The sequence below is a fragment of the Patagioenas fasciata genome, chromosome 1 (genome assembly GCF_037038585.1).
Source record: "Patagioenas fasciata isolate bPatFas1 chromosome 1, bPatFas1.hap1, whole genome shotgun sequence".
In the NCBI taxonomy this organism is placed as follows: Eukaryota; Metazoa; Chordata; class Aves; order Columbiformes; family Columbidae; genus Patagioenas; species Patagioenas fasciata.
In genome coordinates, this window is record NC_092520.1 from 136,088,146 (window position 1) to 136,105,363 (window position 17,218).

General features: G+C 35.9%; 2 protein-coding genes across 2 annotated transcripts in view; one reads left to right on the top strand and one right to left on the bottom strand.

Moving 5' to 3' along the window:
* Positions 1-10,346, bottom strand: part of PLCZ1 (phospholipase C zeta 1) — a 50,498-nt gene extending 40,152 nt beyond the window's left edge. The window contains exons 1-3 of the mRNA XM_065854161.2: positions 10,333-10,346; positions 9,688-9,811; positions 5,911-6,145 (exon numbers count right to left, since the gene is read on the bottom strand). Coding sequence (XP_065710233.1) covers positions 5,911-6,145; positions 9,688-9,811; positions 10,333-10,346 — 373 coding nt within the window. The remainder of the gene's footprint in view (positions 1-5,910; positions 6,146-9,687; positions 9,812-10,332) is intronic.
* Positions 10,347-10,660: 314 nt separating this feature from the next.
* CAPZA3 (capping actin protein of muscle Z-line subunit alpha 3) lies at positions 10,661-11,581 on the top strand. The gene has a single exon (XM_065839511.2). It carries the CDS (start codon positions 10,688-10,690, stop codon positions 11,579-11,581), a length of 894 nt encoding a protein of 297 aa, XP_065695583.2. The 5' UTR covers positions 10,661-10,687.
* The last annotated feature ends 5,637 nt before the right edge of the window (positions 11,582-17,218 follow it).

Genomic DNA, 17,218 nt, shown 5'->3' on the forward strand with positions numbered 1-17,218 from the left:
TGTAGTTTAGTTTTCTAAGGGCTTGTACCTCACAATCAATTGTCTTCTTTTCATGAAAGCTTTTCCTAAAGCTGCGTATTTACACACTCTTTCACAGATCTTAATTCTTCTGTGTCATAAATCAGGCTTCAGCCATTGTCTTAGCTGAGATTTTTAAGTCATTTTTTCCTATTTCATGTGATTTTTTTATGAAATCTCTAGGAATTTGACTGAAGTCTCTACCCCATTAAAACTGGTTTACATTGGACAATGGGATCAAAATTTGTATCCTGGAAATGCACGTTGTCTCTCTTGGTCTATCTCTCTCACACACACACACAAAAGTTTAGAAGAAAATGTATCTTAGGAACAAACTGATGATTTTTTTTTTTTTTTCATTTACAAACACCTTCTGGATTACTCAAATTACTTATCTGACAGATGCACCAAGCTTATATTGTTATTTACAAAGTAAGCAAGTTTTTCAAGACAGGATTGTTTTTTTGACTTGTTTTTGTATCGGCTAGCAGGAAAATACAGAGACAAGAGCAAAGTCTTCAAATGGCACTACACTGTAAATGATAGCAGAATGCACCATATTCTAATTGTGACTCTAATCCTGTCCATGTAAATACTGAAAAACGAGCAACACTCTTTTTATTTTATTTTTTTTAAGAGATCCAATCTTAAAAAAAAAAAAAAAGCATTTGTTTGGCATATTTCCTTTAATTTCATTTAATTGCTCGTGACTTCTCTTCAAAATAAATAATAAAATGGAGAAATAATCAAATGTTCTTTGAGAAAAAAATGGACTTTTTGATGTTAGTAAAATACAACTGTCAGGTGTGAATCACATTTTGACCCCTTCTATGCTCAGTTCCATAAAATGGTTCCTTCATCCAAAAATGCAGTTTTAGTACACACACACACACAAAGTCTATTAATGCAGCATTTTGTCATTAGAAATTTAAATTGTACAATAAAAATGGAAAAGTAATGTCTTCCATACTGCTCCTGAACTAGCTACAGTATCCCCGGAGAGTTAATTCAGAGTTACCTGTCTCAATGGCATTGAAAAGTCATCTCTCTCTGCATGCAAATGGTAGGGATGCACTAAATGTTGTAGATGGACTTATCAATGTTGTATATAAAATCTAGTCACTGTTTTCATCTTAATCTGGATATACTGGTGCTATCGAGTATATCATATAATGGTTGTTACTATTAGCGAACCAGTCAATCAAGTGTCAAAATCTGTCCTTTCCACTTTCTGTGATTCACAGGACAAGGATGGCAAGGATGAGTCCAACACACCATTCTGATGAAGAATATCCTTTACCAAATTCAGAATGACAGTTGCACAAAATGGTCTATCAGAATACCATATGAATCAACTATCACGTCAATCATATCTGGAACTTTCCAATAAATATGTTTGAGAGGGTGTTTAAGTTCACTCAAAAGAGCACGAACAATACAGCTATTATTTTGTTCAGTAAGACTATTTCCAATTACAAGACCAATAATTTTATCACAGATGAAGAAACAAACAAGAATTTGGCTCAGCATCTGAAACTTAAACTAGACATTAAGTTTCAAGAATAGAAACTTTAATTGATATTTACAAATGTGTTTTCTAACTGACTAAACCGTCTTCATTGTTTAACCACTTGATAGCTACTAACTTTCCTATCAAAATTGATAACTCAAAACAAAATAAAGCTTTCGAACTGTTAACTTATATCATTCGGTAGTAAACACAGTAGTTCTCACAAAGAGTAGAATATATTCAATAAAACACCTTCTAATTTAAAAGGCAACCTCATAACGCAATGGCATAAGGAATCAAAGGTTTTGTAGATCTTACTGGATTGAGTGACTTAATGAATCACCAAATGTCTTCTGATTCTTGTTGAAAGAGCGATCGAGTTTATGCTTTCCACCACAGTGGAAGCAATCAACACTGGTATTTCAGGGTTATTATCCCAAAAGGAAGATTTTATCCTCTTGGGGTTATTTTTCTTAACGAGTTATCAATTCCACCCCTTAGAAAAGAATGAGAACCAAAGAAAACTAAATGTCTGAGATTCATTTTACACTGAACGAGGTAGCAGATTGCAAGAGAATGCAGTTAGCTCAGATTTCCTCTTCTTAGTTTAGCTGCAACTTTTGCCTCAAGTTATGTTCAGTGAAACTCAACAGAAATGTTACACCATAACTTGAAGCAGTTTTCAATAGCTGAAGACTATGCATATTATAGATGTAACAAGCCTCCACTCATTTCAGAGTCCCCAGAATTCAGAAGGAGTGATCAGGCAGATGTGAAGATCTTACATAGTGTTTCTTCTGCAGTTAATTCAAGGGCATATGTACGTCTTTGGGTTTGAGGAGGAAGGGGCGTATTTTATCACTAAATGACTGAAGTGAGAGAAGACAGTATAATGAGCAAATAAGAAAATTGGTAGGTAAGAACCCTAAGAAAAATAAAGTAAAAAATGGTTTGTAATGACCAACAATGAGTTGAGGAACAGAATATATAGAAGGACAAGGGAAAAAAAATAAATGGCAAAGAAAAGTACGGAACAGAGAAAGGAGAGCATAATAAAAATAAATATATTAAAACAGAGAAAGAAAAGATAATAAATATATTAAAAGATAAGGCTTTTAAAGTAAGAAATGTATGAGGTTTTTGCATAATGGTTTCAGAATATCATTTTGACAACTTTAAACACTAATCAATATATAACTGGAGAATTGCCTTCAAAAAACAATGGCAGCCACACACAAACTCATCCATAGTAGCCAAACAAAGAAGAATTTATGCTCTCTGTATGTATGCCTATCTCAATAGCAAGAAGAAATCAGTGGTTAGAAAAATATTTCCTCTGCAAAATATTGCTTAAACCTTGAAGAACCCAGTTTAAGTTGCAGATTCTAGGCTGAATTACCAGTGCTAACTGCTTAGAAAGCTTCCTTCTACTGAAAGAACCATGTCGTGGATTCTTTGAGACAGCGTAAAAATGAAATAGTGTAAAAAAGAAACTATAAAACTGCTAGTCAGTGTGGGCAGGTTGCAAGGGAGGAATATGGAAACACTGCTCAGGTATGACAAAATGGTGTTTGGAAAGCCAAAGCTCATCCAGAATTGAAACTGGCAAGGGACATCAGTGGCAACAAGCACTTATACTGCTTCATTAGCTCTGTTTTTGTAAAGGAGTTAAGTGGGCCTGCTGTTGAATAGGATGGGTGGTTTCATGATGGCAAACACAGATAATACTAAACTACTCAGTGCTTCATCAGAGAGGTGTAGGCTTTGTGCCTACAGACAAGGTTCAAGGAATAAAGAAACTACCAGCAGATAGCGATTAGGATGAAAGAGATTACTTGAGAGAACTCACCACCTAAAGTTCCATGTAACCAAATAAGATGTATCAGAGGGTGTTAAGACTATTGGCTGGTATCACTGCAAAGCAATTCTCTACCATCTTTGAAAGGCCACAGAGATTAGGGGAGGTGCTCAGGACTGGAGAAGTACAAATGATGCACTCAAGTTTGAAGTGGGCAAGGACATTCTGTGCAGCTCAGAAAACCAACCATATCCTGGGCTGCATAAAAAGAAACGCAGCCAGTAGGTCCAGGGACGTGATTCTGTCCCTCTGCTGTGCTCTGGTGAGACCCCATTGGCAACCCTGCTTTCAGTTCTAGAGCCTCAGTACAGGAAAGATCTGTTGGAGGGGGTCTAGCGAAGGGCCACCAAAATTATCAGAGGGGCCCTAGGGAAGTGCCACCAAAATGATCGGAGGGCTGGAACACCTCTCCTATGAGGACAGGCTGAGAGAACTGAGGTTTTCCAGCCTGGAGAAGAGAAGGCTTCAGGGCAACCTTATTGCAGCCTTTCAGTACTTAAAAGAGGCCTGTAAGAAAGATGGGAGAAGAAGTTTCAGTAGGGCCTGTTGTGCTACAACAACAGGTAATAGTCTTGAACTAAAAGAGAGTAGATTCACACTAGATATAATGAAGAAATTTTTTACAATGAAAGTGGTGAAGTACTGGAACAGGTTGCCCAGAAAGGTGGTAGATGCCCCATCCCCGGACACATTCCAGGCCAGGCTGGACAGGACTCTGAGCAACCTATCTAGTTGAAGATGTCCCTGCTTATTGCAGTGGGGCTGGACTAGATGACCTTTGAAGGTCCCTTCCAACACAAACTATTCAGCAATTCTATGATTCAATTCAGGAACTGCAGGTTGGCCAGCCTCACTTTCATCCCTGGAGAAATCATGGTGCAAGAATTCCTGGAAGAGCTCCTGGAAACCATTTCTGGGCACATGAAGGAGGCTATGGATATCTATCCTTAGCAGTTTTCAAAATTTGACTGAAAAAAGGCCATCAGGAACCTATTGTGAATGCAGTGTTACGCTTGATTTGAGCAAAAGGCTAGAGTAGCTGCCGTCCTGAGGTCTGTTTCCATCTGAACAGTTCCATGATTCTGTGATAGTACAAGTCTGTGTTTAGAGATCTACTCTTACTCTTAGAAGCTGATGAGAGAACAAAATGGAAATGGCATTTCAGCTTTAACCCCAATAACATGGATAATGACAGCAGTAGACACATGATGGGACAGATTAATAACCACACTCCATTTCTGTTGAAGAGGTTGAAGTTGCACCATATTTGCAAGACTGCTTCAATGCATCCCTGATATTGTTATCAATCATATCCAGCTGAGGCCAAAACAGAGTGTAACCATGTAAGGTTTTAGTCTTTTCAGTAAAGAAAAAGATATATAACCTTTGCAGTACATACATCCTTTGAAGTTGTTTTCCTCTATGAAATATCTATTAGATTACTTCTTCATTTGAACTTTCTGAAACAGGTGTACCAAGTGCAAAAAGTATGATTCCTGGAGACTATTCTATTAAAACAAATTGTAGGTTTAAATATTATAAAATGGAAGTACTATATTAAACTCCAGTAACATGTGTTCTTTCCATTTGTAAGATAAACTTTAAACAGAAAGCTCTACTATATTAACAATGCTATAACAATTAATGTGACCTCCAAGTAGGATTAGAACAATCTTGGTTCTAAAATGTGCTTTGAAGAACAATGGGTTTAACTAAACTTATTTTCACTTTATAGTGATTGCAAATCACAGTACTGAGTAGTTAAACCAAACTAAATTACACAATATTAAATTCAGATATTTTCTAGTCTTCAGAAATACACTCAAAAATACTGTCCTCAGATATAATACTGAATTTAAAAAAATGAATTAATCCATTATTACTGATCTAATTATGGTTGATTTCCTCTAAGAGAAATACCTTGTGCTGAACAGACCAGTTGGTAAAAAAAACATACTTTCTATCTTTTTTTCTTTGTAATCCAATATTTATATTCCACTAATTAATTCAGCAAAATAATTTTTAAACGTTTAGCTAAATGAAAAAAAAAAAAATCAGTCAGGCTTCCTAATAACTGTCTTTCACATGTTTCTGTGGGCATTAAAAAGATTTAGTGCAGTTTACATTATTTCATCTACTGCATGAAACTTTTATTTTGTTTGAAGCAATCTACATGTGGCTTTTGGACCAGTCTGTTGCAACAAGAAGTAAATGACAGATCTGTTAAGTAATGCTATGTGCTACAACTGAGCAATATTCTGTGTGAATTTATTGTGCTTTATTAATGGTTTCTTGTATTGATACATTCACAATGTTTAAAGAACTGAATTTCAAATAATCAACATTTTGTAAAAGTGTTTACAAAAGATATACATCATACATTATTATAATGTAATTGCTTATATTAGGTTTCTTTAAAATGTTCAATTTGTGTAGTCACGTGAGTATTCAAAAATATAAACACAGTCACAGACAGAAGCACGATAAATAAAAGCTAGGAATCAAATACTTAAACTACATTTACCTTCTTCAATGGGTTCATACTTCAAAATAATTTCTAATGCCATTGTTTCACAACCTTCAGTTTCATACTGTTCTTTTTTGAGAAAATCAATGAGCTCAGTGTCAACTAGAACTTTGTTGTTTGGAGAGTAAATCCGGAAAATTTCCTGAAATTCAGGTCTGTGTACAATAGTTCTATAAATTGACCTGAAATCTTCCATGTTAATCGTATTTTCCTTCCTTTTGTCAACTGTTTTCTGAAAAAGAAAAAAAAAAATCAAACTGGTCAATACAAACCTATGCAATGATAAAAAGATACAAGCAAAAAACTCTGTTATAACTGATCAGAAGGGTGAGAACAATAGAGAAAACTTCAGGCAACAGTGACTGCAATGCATTATTAAATTATATATTTCTACTTCTATATGTAACTTTTAGATTTTACTTTGTGTGTTAGAAATATTTTATACAAATCAAAATGTATTAGATGTAATAATTAGCATCTAAGTAATTTCTAGATAACTGATACACAATATTAAAACATTATATAAAACATCTAAAATACTGTGCAGTAAAAAAATCTACAACATAGAAATTGTTGAGTGGAAAATGTATTTACTATAATAACTCTCCAACAGCATTTTAAACCATATTGTAAATACTGTCAGTCAAATTTGTATACAGCAAACAGTAATCAAAAAATGAAATAAGGATGACCAAATTATCATGAGATCCAGGTCTTTCAATATATCAGATAAGAAATTCTACTAAAGTTTGGAGACAAGATACTTTATAATAACCTATGACATAGTGTTCTATTCTTAACACACCAGAATGTTTAACTCAGATTCATTATTCACACTTTCAGATTTCTTAAACTGTAAGCTTGTTTACATGGAGTTTACAAAATGTTAGCACATTAATTAATTTCTGTGTTCAGTATGAAAGCCACTAGAAAAATCAAAAGGGCAAAAGAATTTGACTAGAATAATATTTTTTGCCATTTCTGCCATTTGTATTTTTCTCAGGCTTAACGATTTTATTTTTCCATTAAAATTTTCTACATGAAGCATGTAATAGTGTATATGAAATATGTTTCAAACAGTTTAGCTTGTATTATTCCAAAAATTTGCCAAATTAAGTGAAGCTTTGTAAACTTATTGACAAAACCACTCATTAGAATCATAAATAAATGGCAATTCATTGCATCATTGTTTATCACTGTAAGGTGATCAAAACACATAATTGTTGTTTCCTTAAACTGACACTACTGAAGAGACTAAATTTCAGCAACTAATAACATGGCATCTGGTAGAACTTCCCCAAAAGTGTCCATGAACATAAAATGGCTTACGAGCTCTGACTGCTCTTTGATGAAGACTTCTGATTATTACTAAATTAGTTTTGAAGAGAGGTCATAAAAACTAAAAGCCTAATGATGCATTACCATCTTCTTCCTATGGAGTACAGCTCCTACTAAGAGAAGTCTGAATAAGTATAACAATAAAGTAAGAATACATTAGATAACCAAAACAAGTACAAAAGGAAGTTTCATGAGGCGTTCTAGCTGAAAATTTTGCAAAACAGTTCCTAACTTTTGCTATGAGTTTGTGAAAGATAACTGTAATGATCATTTTTTAACAAAAATCACCAGCAACAAAATAATTCAATACAAATGCTAATAATATGCATTTCATTACTGCTTGAGAAATTCCACATCTAAGGTTGATACCCTCAATCTATTTTTCAACATCTTTAAGAAAAATGCAAATTTACTCATAACTGTTAAATGGAAAAGAAATAGCAACTTATTTTGGAATTAATCAATCTATCAGGACTTGGGATATGTTCACTTAGGTATTTCCAGAAACTGAAGCTGGGCAAAAAATTAAATTTTCTGTCTCAGTTGCCTCTTGATGAAAAACAGGCAATAATACTACACAGGGAAGCTTTTCAAATTAAAGTAATCAAAATCATGTTGATATAAAAAAAAGATTGTTATAAAATTTTTCTTGGAAGATTTTTATTATTCTTATTTTTATTCATACATTTCAAATCTTTGCTATTCAAAAAAAGAAGTATCTGGGTGAAGATTTAGTCTTGAGAGGAATTATATAAAAATGTATTATTTCCTGAAAGCCTTAATGTTCATAATTATGCTATTGCTCAAAGGAGCACTACATTAAAATAAATTCAAAGAGAACAGGCAAGAAAAAAGCAGATTTATTTTAAAACTCTTTTCTATAAAAGTGATTTTGTCCTATATAACCATTTGATTAACTGTTGATGCATAATTACTGACAATGCCAGTAAGATATTCCTCCAGACTGCATTGCATTTTTATATATTATTATACTGATGAACAATTTGAGCCTCAAAACTACTGAAAATACTCTAATCTCTCTCAAATAGCAAATACCTTACAGTGCCATTACAAATAACTATTATAGATCAGACTGTTGAGTATATTGTTAAATATAACTAAATAAGACATTCTATACAGGTTGTTTCCTCAAATAATGAGTCTCTTCTCTATCCTTAATTGATCATCTCTCTCAAATTTCTGTCAGAAAGCAAAGCAGTTCGAAAATACAGGAAACAATGAGAAATAGTTTCCAGTTCTCATGAGATTTCCAAGGTTGGCAATTCTCTCAATGCAGTGCAAGTTCAAAACCACAGGCAACCTCTTCAGCAAGGGTTCACGCTGCTGGTTTTACCTTGGCTCAACAAGGTTGAGAACAATTACAGAGGAACAAGACAGAGTGAGGAAATCTTAATGTCTTCCCTCTGCTTGTCTACCTGCCTGTCAACATGAAGTAGCCTAAAAGTTTCTGACTAGCTATAGTTAATTTTCTTCTGTCAAATCTGGACAGAATCAGCCAGCTGATTACAAAATTCTCAAAAAAATCACATACATATATATATATATATATATATATATATATATATGTGACTTCATTCCTTCGAAAACAGCTTTAACAAACAGTTATTTTTGGTTAAAAAAAAATAAGAGCTAAAATAAAAAATCATACATTTATTTAGTAATTACTAGAGGGAACCTGAAGAACGTGAAAACCCAGTATGTGCAAAGACACTCCATTTTGCAATATTTTCTCAGTGGGACTGCTTGCATTTCATGGTAATTTTCTTGCCTACTTTAAATTACTAAGTCCATTTTATATTTGTATCATGTAACCTTCACAGAAATCTTTAAACATTGTCATATTTCAAGGCCACATACTTTCCAAAGTGTTAGAATGTAATTCCCATGTGTTTGGGCACACCTCCTAAATACTTCGAAGGAGAGGTATTGTGGATAATTGAATGAACAGGTATGCTGGATCTATGTTGACCTGAAGCCTGAGCAGATCAAAAAACTCCACATTATCCTTCTGGAAAAAGGATTTTTGGAAGTCACTCTAATGGCTCTGCTCAGCATCAGACAGGCACATCTGGGCTCGTTACCTTGATCTCAGAACAGCTGGATGGGATGAAACCAGAATATTTTGATTTTTCTCAACCAAAGCCTTGTCACAAAAATGTTAGGAATCAAAACCTACATATTTTCCAAAACCCTCACTAGTTTGGTGTAGTGAAGAGATGGTGGTAATGCAACCATTCAGTTATCTGTTTTACACAAAAACAAATGACCTGAAGGAGGCAAACTATTTGCTGATTTTGCACACCCTACTAGCATGAAATTCACTTCTCAAAACATTAACTTTTAAAAGTCAGCAAATACAAGACACGTAACTGGACTTCTAAATGTATTTAACTGCTTAATCTACATACTGCTCACCTTGAAAGCATGTTTTACATGTGCAAAATCAAAAGGCATTTGCAGTTTTTCGAATAGCTTAATTGTGCTGTCTAAATCAATCTTCCCACTTGTGAACTCATCCTGAATGATGGACAAAAACCACGTATGAGATCAGGTTAAGGAAACTTCTGTCCTGTGTCACTGACTTTTAATAGGGGCAGGAGAGGGAGAAGTAAAGTTTTTTTAAAACCTAAAAAGGTTGCATTTTGCTTTTGTCATACTCAACAATATCCTTGTCTTCTGATTTCTGATAATGCAGCAGACACTGAGGCAAGCAAGAAGACATTATTGCTCCACGCCCAGAGACTCTGAGAGCAAAGGGACAGAGAAAGAGAAGGGGAGGTTGTGAAGCCAAAGAAGGGGTCATCAGGTTGAAGAAATGCGTGCAGTGAGAGGAGGGAAACATGTAGGGGGTGAGAGGATTCAGGAGTTGTGGGGAACGGTGTGGAGCCAGCAGCAACAAGGTGAGGGTGCCCAGCATTGCATTCACCCCGGACCAGGACAAACCAGACTGGACTGGCTGCCACAGGACCTCCAATGTGTGCACAGGCCAGGGCTCAGAAGAGAGAGGGAGGAGGAGATATAACAGCAAAAGGAGGAGGAGGTAGAGCAGAAAGAGGATATCTGTTCTCCTCCATGGTGGCTCTGCATCGCCTGCTCTGGTCTCCTCACTGCGGTGGGGTTGGCATCATTGGTCAGGACATCACATCGGCTTGCTCCTGTTCCTGGTGGAGCCCTTTCCCTCCCCTCACACCCACACCCCCTCCTGTCACAGCCCCGATCCTCGTCTGCTCTGAACCAGCACAGCCCCAGCACCACTGTGAGGTCACAAACCACGGGACACCAGCACAGGCCTCTTCCCACCACTGTTCCCCCCACCCCTGACACCATCTTCTGCCCTTTCCCTCCAGCACAAAGTAGCCGTTGTGCCCTCCCCTTGCCCACGGTCTCCCACCCTTTGGAAAGCCTTTTGGACAGCATGTGCGCAAGGCAGGAGCCAAACGAGCAGGAGAAGGCGTCTCTCATGTGCAGCCTGCTGCGCCAGTCTCCTCCAGGGGAGCTTGGCTACATTGTCCACAATCTCTGTGTCCTTATCCAGGATGACAAGCTGGTGAGGCAGGAGGCTGCTTGCGTGGCGGCCTGTCACAACAAGAAGAACTTCATCCCAATCCAAATCAACGGGCACACTGTCCTACTGACCCCCTACAATGACATAGGGGGAAACCGCTTCTTCGACCCCGAGAACAAACTCTCTTTTGAGTTCGACCACCTGCGGGGGGCAACCAGCAAACCCCAGGTGCATGGTGTGATGCTGGATAAGGAGGAACTGTGGCGAATCGCCCTCCACAAGGGCTTGAAGGCCTACGTGAGCTGCCACTTCCCTGCAGGGAACTGCTGTGTGTTCAAAAAAAGCCTGGGGAAGAGGCAGATGTACGTGGCCTGCATTGAGGCTCATCAGTACCAGCCTTCACATCCCTGGAACTGCCTTTGGAAGTCAGACTGGACTTTTGCCCTGACTCCGTTTACCACTGAGGTTACAGGGATCTTTCTCCTCCAGATACACTACTTCAAAGATGCCAACCTCCACATAAGTGTCAGCAAGTCTGTGAGTGAGACTCTAAACATGATAGACCAAAGCCAGTTTGCCACAGATTTTGTGAAATTTGTGAAAGCTGAGGATACCAAGTTTCATGTTGCCATTCTGGAAAACATTCAGGCTTTGTCAGAGGATATATGGGAGAAAAATCTGCGAAGGAAACTCCCTGTTACTCGCACTTTTATGAACTGGAATGAGCTATTGAATGATCAGCATCTGAACACCAGTGTCTCCAATACAGAAGTGCTTCCATGCTTACTGAAACATACTATTTGATACAGTGGCCTAAAAAAAAAAAAAAAAAGTAAGAAAAAGACAGAATGAGGGTATTCAGTTGATTTATTTCTGGATTACTCAGGAGAGTGTAGAAACTGTCATCAGTCAATCACCAGTTTGAAAATATTTCCCATCTGTCATGACTGAAGATAATTTGCTGTATTTTTTTCTTCATGTACTTTTCATGTGCTTCTAGAAGTGCTAGTAATGGTCAAAATGCTAAAGGCAGTACAGTGTTCGAGGTGGGCCAGCAAGTGAACTCTTAATTCCCTTTGTAATTTTACACAGTATTCTATTTACTTACGTAACTTCACACTATGTGTAGCATTGGTTATAAAGAAATCAGTAAGGTAGGTTGGCAGAGATATTGAAGCACTATTTCTAGATTTTTTCTTTGATAGTGAAACCCAGGAAATTCAGCCTTCAGGCTTTGCTTGTGCATACGCCTCTGTGTGCACAAGAAACATCTCTAACATAGTCACATGAACAAAGCAAAATCAGTACACAGGAGGAATAAATTTCTTATAACGAGTGCAGAAGATATTTCAGGAATGACCAGGGATGCATGTTGGGTGTTACAGCATTACAAAATAAGGTAATGCCATTTACCTTCTTTCAGTGTTTATTACAAATGTCAAAGGAATGTACATATGTTTGCTTTACTTTCAAACTATGACAGTGATGCATTGCTAACATGTTTATTACAACAAATGAAGTACCTGCCACACTTGTTGTTTTCTGCAAACATACCTTTAAATTAGAGTTATATTAGAGACAAAGTTTAATTTCAAGCAGTGATGTAAACAATTAACTTTAAAAATTATTGACGTGAACATTTACACATTATTCTCACAAATATTAGATTTATTAATGTAAGCATAAGATTTTGCTTTTGTTCATCACACCCACATTGAACATGCCCTTTTGTAAATTCTGATCGGTGGCTTTATAGCTTCAGTGCCCAGACTAGACATGGTTGCTTTCATGGTCTTTGTTTAAAAATGTAGTGAAGAACTATACGTGGTTATGGTTTTGAGGATAACCACCGTTGTCTGAAAATACCGTCTTCAGATTACTACTCTGAAGCCAAATGAAGATTTTGCATCCATACTCATATCTGATTTAGGAGGTTTCTTACTCTATATACCTGAATATGATAATTAATTATCCAGAGGAACCAATGACAAAAAGATGTCTAATATGATCATATGAAAACCATCATTCTACATCATTTTATATTGTTTATGACAAAGTCATATGCCCAAATTTTATTTATGAGCAGACTAATTTACAAAGCCTAATTGCATAATACAAGGTTGTAGTGTTGCCAATATTGGAATGAAACTGAAATAAATGAAATAATTCCTTTGATACGTAGTGAATTTCTTCAGATTGGCATTGACTAGAACACACTTTTCATCTCTATGATCACTCAGCACAAAGATTCTGGGAGTGTTGTACTAATTTATGTACAGAAAGGCACTCATCATGCAGGGTTTCCTTCCCACAAGCAGAAAGCAGACTGCTGCCCTTGTAACAGTGTCCCTTGACAACACCTTTTACAGATGCCCATTTGTTAGAAAATCTGCACCATGCACTTGAAGAGGGAGAAGGATGGAGCATGGAGAGCATTTTCTGTGCTCCTTCAGTTCTTCACAGAAAGCTGCAGTGCCTATGGGCCATTATCTTTTCACCCCACAGCTGCTACTGAGATCCATCCAACATCAATCCAGCCTTTTTAGTGACTATGATGCCAATGGAGACCGTTCAATGAGCAAGCAGCTGTCTTCATATAGTATTTATTTGAATATGTGATTATTTCTTTATTGAAAATAAGAGTAGTTTTATTAAAGATGTTATATAACCCAGAGCTGCTATAATGAAGGTGGCCTGTTTTGAGTGTAGTTCACGTCTGCAGTACATAATAATAGGTAAAATCGTGGACATAAATCAAAGTGCTAACAGAAACAGGGTCATAGTACTGGAAATTCTGTATTGTGAAAAAAAAAAGCACTTTATTTAAACACAAATGTTGAATATAAATCAACAATAAGGAACAGAAGGGAACAATGGAAAAGATTAAGCAGTCAGATGACTTTCAGTTTCAACATCTAATCCACCAGATTAATCCCTTATGAGATGCAAATATATGCCATTTTCCTATCTTCCGTATCAGTCTACCTTCATGAACTTTTCCTTCAATTTCCTTTCTCTATAAAAGAGGCAATCTGTGATACCAGAATCTGCAAGAAAAGCTACTTGGAGGGGTGGAGTTTGTGCAGACTAAAGGTTCTGATCTGGCTGAAAATGCTTACGTATTTTTTGCAAGGCCTATGAAATTAATCTGGAAAAGTTAATTATGATACAGGCTTTGTCAATTTTCCCTCTACACTATTGATGATGGGCTTGGAGTTTCTTTTTCTTTTGGAAAGCTGTAACTTGGAGAGGAATAAACATTATGGGAAGAAAGTGAAGGTGAACTCCATCAAAAACTTTACTGAAATTGTACATATACACTTTCTTGACTCTGAATATGTTTGAGATTTAGTTGCAACTTCTTCCTCTTTTGCCCATACTAGATTTTTTTTGTTGTTATATAGGGAATACATTCGCGCTAACATTATCTTTATATCTAAAATCTCCCTCCTTTTTTTCCTACTGCTCTGAAAACCATTCACATTCTTATAGCTGCCTGTGAATCCATCTTTTTTTTTTTTTTTTTTTGGCATCAGTACCTCATATTTTAAGACAATGAATGAAGAATAGACATGGATAACTAAAACAGAAATTAAAGTTGTCAAACTGTACCTTACAACAGGTTTCTCTTGCAGCCAGGCGTACAGCATACGTACAATTGAAGCTATGTCTACCTGTTTACAATCACAACTACCTACTGTTAAGGACTTGCTTTGTGTCCAGAAAAATACATTACCATCAAGTATCTTTCTGTTTGCTTTCAATGCTTTCAATATTGCTTTCTCCTTTCCTTATCTTTGGTTGTTACTGAGTGGCCATGGTTATTTATTTCAAGGAGAAGATCACCCACCCGTTCTATCAGTTCAGAACATTTGCACGATGAGATGTAATTTTCTTTCAAAATAAAATGTGAATTTTGTTGAAACTGTCCTCCATTTACAGGCTCACAGATTCATTGGAGTAATAAAGTTCATACCAATTTACCCAAACCAAATTGGCTCAAATTTTTGACTTCTGAAAATAATTTTGTATCTACCATCAATTGTTGTTGATTAAAAAATTATCGTTTTTATTGCACCAGTAACATTCAAACTTAGCTTAGACTTCATTGTCAGCTTCCAGCTGCATAAAAATGGAAAGAAAATGAACACTTAATATTACTATTTAATATTTAATGTTCACATTATAAGGTTTGCTTCATGTTTTGCTAGTACTGCAACATGTGGAAAACCTACCAAAATGAGGACACTTAGCAAAACAAGGCTCATCATTTCATTTTCAAATATATGTGTTGAATTAAAATCAACTTTCTTTGCAGTTTCAGAATACATAGCCAAAACTTAACAGGCACTAAAAACTCAAGTTATCTGCTGGCAGAAAGCAAGATCTATTAATACTACTAGTCATTGGAAGAAATTCATGGTTTCCCCCTTACATTTTCCAAAACACTACTAATTCTTTCTTTGTTTCATTCATGGAATGAAAAAGACAATATTGTAAAGAAAATCCACCATTACTTTTAAGTTTTACAGGCTGTAGCCTGTATTATAAACCCCATCATATTCCTTGCTCTCTACTCCTTATCAAGCTGTGGAGAAGAAAGGAAAACATGTTTTAGAAACAGAGGAAATAAAAGTGAAGGAAATACAATTAATGTTCTGTCAAGCATATATCTCTCACTGATTTCAAATAATCAATGCATTAATGCTCCAGTTATAATAAGACCAAATTCAATTATTATTTTCCCTTCTACAGTAAGAATGATTTAATATGTTCAACAAATCTGAAAAGGCAGATTTATGACATTCCAAGTGCAAGATATTTTCCACATATTTATGTCAGTATGCCACTCTTACACAAACAGTGGACTTTATTATTTTTTAAGGAAAACTTCAGAGTAATTTTTAAAAGTGGAATGGTTTCAAAAAGTCACTATTTCAACAATTAATTATTACGAACTGTTCAAAGCACAGTATCCTGGGACTCTCCAAAATTACAAGAGGTATTTGTTGTAGTAAGACCTAAAAATTACCACCATACAAAACTAAGGGAATAAGGGACCTAGTAATAATTAAAACAGATAGCCCATGTTATACTAAATAATTTTTGTAGCAGTTTATTTTTGAATGGAACAGGCACTATTAGACATCATTAAATTCATACCCAGAAAATATCCTGATATTGTGGGATTCTAATAATAGGATCTAGCTGGTTTGGGGGTTTTGTTTTGTTTCTGGTTGGTTGGTTTTTATATATTATTGTTTTTATAACACATTTGGTAGAAAAGGGAATGTGAGTCTCAGTTTTTTTCTACATGTAGGTATAGGATTTTCAGTCCTGAATCTTTATACATAATTAAAGGCTTCCATTTTCTATTTGTTTGCTAAGGGACATATCAACTTCTATATACACTGCTTCTTAAATAGCTTTTGTAATTTCTGTGTTGGTAGCACGAACAGCTGAGAGCCTTTCTAAATATTCTTCCAGAACCAGCAGACTAAAACTTTAAAATCTGTATGTCAATAATCATAGTGATCTCTTCAAAGTATGCTGATAGTGACAAAACATGAGAATTTTAAAATACAGATTGCAGAACAGACTTTTATAAGGGCTCTACCTATATATCTCACCAGAACTGTTTATGAGACAGATGTCTCTCCGTAGGGGAATGGAAGACCAGTGTCTAGTATGACATTATAGGAGAACTGGCAACCTGGAACAGGAGGGATAAGGGAAAGGGCATAAGTGGAGGGAAGTAAAAGAAAAATGTGAATAAGGTGAATTCACAATCAGAGAAAGGAAGAAGAAAGAGACAAGCATCATAATTTGAAAATAGAGATGAGTATTATATTTCCACTGTTCCGGAACTTCAGGAGGCTGTCCAGAAGAGAACAACTGAAATCTCAGCTCTCCCACTTTCTTTCCTTCCCTAACTTTTGGGCAAGTCACATGGATCTAGATTCCTAGAGATTTCAAATCAGTACTCTTATATATGCCATATTCAGTCTTTCTGTGCCCAGGAAACCTAACAGTTATTTCCTGATCTTATAGGTACCCTATGAGAATACATTAAAATTATTAATAAATAATACAATAGTTGGCTTTTCATAACTAAGATAGGGAATAATTTCATTATATGTGATACGTGCACTAAATAACCATGATCCCAAACGAAACTCTCATAGCTAATACAGGTTTGTTTCACAAAAGGAGAAAGCATTAAAAAGCAGTAAATTCTCTATCCTAACTGAAACTTAGAATTACAAACCTACATCCTCAAGCAGACCGCTGTGTTCTCATGTATGCCGTTCTTCCTTATCAGCAAAGCTCCATGGTCTACCTACACAGTTCACATATCAGTGCACCAGCCCTTGAAAGCCTACAGCTACTTAGATATGCTGATCTCAAGCTTCACTGCAAAGAGCTCATGTTTCAGGTAGG